General features: G+C 53.5%; 2 protein-coding genes across 2 annotated transcripts; both read right to left on the bottom strand.

The window, feature by feature from the left end:
• Positions 1-1,307: 1,307 nt before the first annotated feature.
• Positions 1,308-1,580, bottom strand: J4E88_006166 (uncharacterized protein; the record flags this gene model as incomplete). Its single annotated transcript, XM_049399796.1, has 2 exons — positions 1,308-1,442; positions 1,499-1,580. Coding segments are annotated over 2 exons (217 nt in total), but the record flags the coding sequence as incomplete, so codon positions are not given.
• Positions 1,581-2,793: 1,213 nt separating this feature from the next.
• J4E88_006165 (uncharacterized protein) lies at positions 2,794-4,679 on the bottom strand (the record flags this gene model as incomplete). Its single annotated transcript, XM_049399795.1, has 3 exons — positions 2,794-2,973; positions 3,037-4,076; positions 4,139-4,679. 3 exons carry the CDS (start codon positions 4,677-4,679, stop codon positions 2,794-2,796), a joined length of 1,761 nt encoding a protein of 586 aa, XP_049254808.1.
• Between the last annotated feature and the right edge of the window lie 1,321 nt (positions 4,680-6,000).

Genomic DNA, 6,000 nt, shown 5'->3' with positions numbered 1-6,000 from the left:
CAACCAACCCACCACCCCCCCCCCCCCCCCCCCCAAGAACCAGGCCTCGTCTCTTTAACAAACAATCTTATACCCCCTCTTAAACACCGGCACAGGATCACACGTCGGCGGCTCACTAAGCACATACGGCGCACCGGCCCCTTCCGAACAGTCCACCGAGTCGAAGAGTTGCACTACACCCCTCATCAGCCACCGCAGTCATCATGCTGGGATAAGAGTTTACTTACACTCGCAGCCCCGAAGAGCGATGCGTAGTACCTGCAGACTTGCCTGGTTTGGCTCGAGCGGATAACACTCATCAGACACGATGTTGTCGTGTGGGAAGGAGAGACAGGGGTTGTTGGCAGCGCAGTCAACGCACGACCATGATGTGAAAGAGCCGGCGTTGGGGATGGGATTGGGGACGGGGCTGCGGCGGGTAGGCGTGAGGGGGGAGGCGAGGGTTGCCGCTGCGAGTGCGAGTGCGAAGGTGATGGTGAGGAAATGCATGATTGAAGATGTGGATGAGTTCAGGATGATCGCGATGATTATGTTGAAAGTGATGGAGCTGTAGAGGGGTTATCTGGAGTGGCTTTATATGTGCTTTCTCGCAATAAATATGGGAACAGCGAGACGATAGACAGCCAACTTCGATCATCAACGTCTTGGTATCTCCAGGCCAAATCCATGTGACTTGAGTATACGACCAATGTCTTCTTCATGTTCCCTGACGACTTCCTCTCACCTAATCCTTGGGTTCTAGTGATGTAGCTTGGCAAAGACATTCTTTTCATATATTGCTCGGTCAAATCTCCTCACGGTAAGCGCTTGCTCTATATGGAAGTAGCACATTATACAAAGAGAATTCTCCGATCATTTGTTCTACCTGCTCACATCACATAACGCCTTAGCGATGGTCACGTTTCGCACAAGAATGACAATAGTAGCGATCTGATATATTTCAATATAGCTTGGTTCGCACCGTGTGTTGAACACGGCGAACGAACTAGACCGGATCTAACAAATCAGATCGAAAAGATATTGTAATGACTGTCCTCTGAGCACATCTTCCCAGCTAAGTAGTGCGCTGTTGCCAGCTCCTCTCCATCTAAGCACCAAGTCGTCACTCGGTCTCCATCATAAGCGTAACCGGATGACCCGCTTAAGAGCAGATAGCCTGGTAAGAAAACTTCTGCGATACATTGATGCAGTCGCTGGGAGCAGTGGTGAAGGTGTCGGTTGGTGTACCAGAGCAATCGTTGGAGGTGTAGAACTCGACTATTCCCATTAGTTCACGATCATTCACAATAAACGTTGTCGCGACTTACGGCGGCAGTTGGCACGAGTCTTCTCCAAGAAGAAGACGCGGGCGCTCTGCAAGGGCAGGAATACGCAGTCGTTGCTGTGGATGTTCTGCTGCTGCAGGGCCTGGGGTGCGCAGTCGGAGTTGGCGTAGGCCTCGACTGAGGGGTGGATGTTAGCTAGAACAGTAATCTGCGTAGATGGGGAAGGGACGTACAAGAGGCAACGTTCTCAAGCGAGATCTGAGCGACGGCAACTGAGGCCATGATGGCGGCGACGATGGTGGAGGTGAACTGCATCTTGACGATTTGGCCTTTGGTGGTTTAAAAAGATATTGAATGTAGTGATGCTGTAGAAGATGCTGTCGTGGTTGTCCTTCCAAACACATCCTTCCTTGGAGGTTTTATACCTCAATTCCTCAGTGCTTTCGGTTTCGCCCGTCATCTCCTCTCGCTCGAGGCGTTTGTTGGAGCTCATCGTGGCTTGTTGCGGTGAACAGAATACGAATGTGATTCATCATCATGTCTGATGGGCTTGCCATGCAAGTGATCGGACACGGGCAGACATATGCCTCCTCGCCGGACAGCTTGCAAAAGAGGGGACATTGTTGGCAGTATGAGGAAGTTTGCTCGTACACCTGACGCCGTGGCTTCAGTTTGGTAAGCACAACGCTGACCAGTGTGATCGCTGAGTATGGCGACGTGGAGTCTGCTGGCCGAGAACGTTTCTATGGCCTAAGTCAATAGGAGCGACTCGTGTCGATGTGACTGATGGTCAGTGGCTTGCGGGCCGCTGCTGCAAGAAGTCGGTCCGCGGGAAGTCATTCTCTTGAGAGGATGCGTCAGTTCTAGGTGGCTGAGCGGCGTCATGTGTGAGACATGAGCTCAGCATTGAGTGAACTCCCTATATATCTCATCTCAGTATTGAGCGAACAGGTGCGCGCAAAATTTATTCGTCATCTTCTCCCTTCTTTTGAAGAACTTTTAGATGGCGGCCTCGTGTACAGTCTACAATAGCTCGTGCGCGTGGCGAGAACTCTCAAGGTGCCAAGGTGGGTAGTCAACCACGTGATGTGTGATGTCTTCGGAAACGTTAAGCGCGTGTGTGAATTGATGCAATGCAGCCGGTAAGAAAATGTGCACGGATATCATGTGTTGGTGCAGAGAGGCCACCAAATGTGCACCAATGGGACTGAAGGACCCGGCTGACAGGCCTGGCCAAAAGGCTTATGCAAACGACGGTTGGATTCGTATCCTGAAGCGAGAGAGCATAAGCAAAGGTGCGTGCTCGATCTCAGCATGACCCTAGTCTTGAGGCCTCAAGAACTCAGATCTACATTCGGAAAGTCTCTGAAGAGCACAAATCCCCTCCTACGCCTTGGCAGTCCCGCGCTGTATCCCAATCATCTCTTTCGTAACTTTTCCTGGTACGTGTGTATCATCATCGTCTAAATAAAAATGGTCATCTGTGCTGCAGTAGCAAGGCGACGATTGACAACTATTGAGTAGCTGCTCAGTTGTAATCGTGCATGTTGTGTAAGCTGATGTCCTGGCTGCTGGTAACGCGTCGCTCTTCCCCGTTACCGTTAGCAAGCGCATCGCTCGTGGATGTCTGGCTGACACCGTTGGCTGGGTGCCAATCGGGTTGCCCATTGCCGTCCGATGGGATGACGTTGCCATGTTGGTCAACCTCCTGTTGTAATACGCATTAGTCACAGAGAGCCTTGCCAAACAATGTTCTCAATGCTCAACTTACAACGCCTTTGGCAGCCATGCGCACCTGTTGAGGATTGGCCGTGCCATGTACGACAGCCTCTCGTGCCTTCTCCATGACCTTTTGTTTGCGGCTCTCTCCGCGGATTCTCTCGAGATGCTCGAAATAGCCAGCGTCGACCGGGGTGACATATTTGCCGCAGAAGACACCGACTTCGAACTTTTGCGTTGCGGGATCCCGCGGGGAGAGACGTGCGCAAGCGCTCTGTAGATCCTCAAGATTCTGGTATACGACATCGTCCGCGCCAATGTGTTTAGCAATGGCTGCTGAGTCGCGGTGGTGAGCGATCAGCTCCGAGGAAGAGGCCAGATCAATACCGTAGATGTGGGCATTGGTGATTGGCGGTGCACACGAGGTAAAGTAGACCTTCTTGGCACCCGCTTCCCGCGCCATCAGGACAATCTCACGCGACGTAGTACCCCGAACGATGGAGTCATCAACCAGCAGCACGTTCTTGCCTTCAAACTTCTTCTTCATAGGATTCAGCTTGGCCCGGACGCCCTTTTGTCGTAGTTGTTGCGATGGCATGATGAATGTGCGGAAGATGTAGCGGTTCTTGACGAAGCCTTGTACGTATGGCTTTTCGAGAGCCTCAGCAACGCATAACGCAGAAGTAATCGAAGTCTCAGGAATCGGCATAACCACGTCGATGTCAGCCATGGTCTTGGGACCAAGCTGCTTCTTGATGGTCTCGGCGAGAGTGAAGCCCATGTTGCGTCGGCTCTCATCCACGTCGATGCCGTCAATGACAGAGTCAGGTCGCGCGAAGTAGACGTATTCGAAGATATCCGGGGTATACGCTTCTTGCTTGGCGACTTGCCTGAAGACGGGCTCCTTGCCCTTCTCGATGATGACGGCTTGGCCGGGGAGGATATCGAAGAAGTCCTTGTAGCCGCACTGGACCAGCGCAACGCTCTCTGAGGCCATCATGTAATCCATGCTCTTGCCGTCCTGCGACTTGCGAGAGCCGAGCACCATGGGCCGAATACCGTACGGGTCGCGGAAACCGATGAGGCCGAATCCTGAGATAATGTTAGTATCTATACGATGACAGCATAGCAGAAACCATTGGATATCGACATACCCGCAAGCATGGCCGTGCAGGCCCATCCACCAGTGCAGAGCTTGTACATCCTCTCCAGCGCCGCAAAGCAGTCGTCGGCGTTGATACGCGCCTTGCCCGTCTCGTTGAGCTCGTCGGCGAAGATGTTGAGCATGAGCTCACTATCGCTCTCGGTGTTGATGTGCCTGTGGGCCTCGTGATCGAGTCGCTGGCGCAGTGCCGGCGCGTTGATGAGGTTGCCATTGTGGGTCATGCAGATACCGTAGGGGCTGTTGACGTAGAAGGGCTGAGCCTCAGCGTTCGCGCTGCTGCCGGCGGTAGGGTATCGCAGGTGGCCGAGGCCCATGAAGCCGGGGAGGTCGGACACGCGTGCGCCGTCCTGGAAGACGCGCGACGCCATACCGTTGCCCTTGCACTGGTGGAAGCGACCACCGGCACTGCAACTGACTATTCCGGCAGCATCTTGGCCGCGGTGTTGGAGGAGGTAGAGGGCATCGTGCACCTCGACCGAAGCCGATTGCGACTTGGGATCGCCGTGGATCACAGCAATGATACCGCACATTTTGACGTGATGGCGGGGTGTGGGGAGGCTTGGAGTAAAAACTCGGGTTTATATGCTACTAAGACGCGTCAGTTGCGGTAACAGTTCGGAAGACGCGGGGTATGTAAGTGGGGTAGTCTCTCAGGAAGTCGTTGTGCGCTCAAGGGGTATCGCAAGTCTAACATCTTTATAATATGACAAAATCATCATCGGGACATTGAATAGGCGGCAGGTAAGAGAACAAGTGACGACATACGTAGCCTGGTGGTGCTCCTGAAGATTTCGGCAGGTCTCTCCAAAAATGGGGTATCCTGGTGGAAGAATAATGTTATGGCCGTTGGGCGCTAGATGCAGCAGCAGTCCATCTACTCTCAGGTCGAGTTCTCAGTGTGGGCGGCGGCGGCGTCTTCGTAGCGGCGTGGCGGGATTGTTGTCCCAGCTGGTGATGGCGTTTGGGCTCATGGTTATTGGAAAGTAAGAGCGCTCTAGTGGGGAAGGGGCAGCATGATAAACAATTTTTTTCCTCGCCGCACCTGCGCTTCCGCTCTTTGGGGCTTGGCGGCCCTTCGAAGCCGAGGGAGCTGCCCCACATGTTGCAACTCTTAGAACCGATATCGCAACGCGACATCGCGACGACTCCGACAAAGGAACGCGAGACAAGCGCGTTATCATCGCTGACAACTATTCGGGTACTCGCTTTCGTTCGGTTCGCGCCCTGGACCATCATCCGACGCGTTCTCACCCCTTTCGTACGAAAGATCGAATGTCTCCACCTCCTCACGTCGTCCATGGCGGTCCTACGCTCCCAAGGTTGATGAACGCCATTCCACATGCGAACAGAGCGCGTCGCTGTATGTATCGGAATGCATCAGTCGATATTTGGTGGCCCGATGTGCCATGGGACCTGTGAACGCCAACGATGGCGCAACCTTGTAGTCGTCACTTACAGCCGACCTCTCGCATTTTGTCATCGAGTTTCTCGGGCCATATCCCTCGCATTTTCTTAAGTACATTTGAGGACTGACGTAAGTCATTTTTTTCCTTGTCGATGCAGGATTCCGGAAGAGCCCAAAATGGACGGAATAGGCGACGCTCACATGGGAGCGCACAGTCAGGGTGTGCTTGTGCTGACTCTCGAAGGAATGTCGTCCAAAGCATCTTCAAAGGTTCTTTGTGTTACCAGTACCATATCCCCGGTCTCCGCCACGCTGCACGAGCGGCTACACCCCGTGTCCGATTCCGAACGGTGCCCACCCTGCACGACATCCATCGCCGAAGCGCGTCGACACTGTTATCATACTCGCAAACGAAGCAGCCAGAGGACGAACAGCTCATATGTCTC

The sequence above is a fragment of the Alternaria novae-zelandiae genome (genome assembly GCF_023758075.1).
Source record: "Alternaria novae-zelandiae strain BMP 2774 chromosome Unknown scaffold_11, whole genome shotgun sequence".
Lineage (NCBI taxonomy): Eukaryota > Fungi > Ascomycota > Dothideomycetes > Pleosporales > Pleosporaceae > Alternaria > Alternaria novae-zelandiae.
Note: the sequence above shows the minus strand (reverse complement) of the source record. Positions and strands in the feature narration are given on the sequence as shown.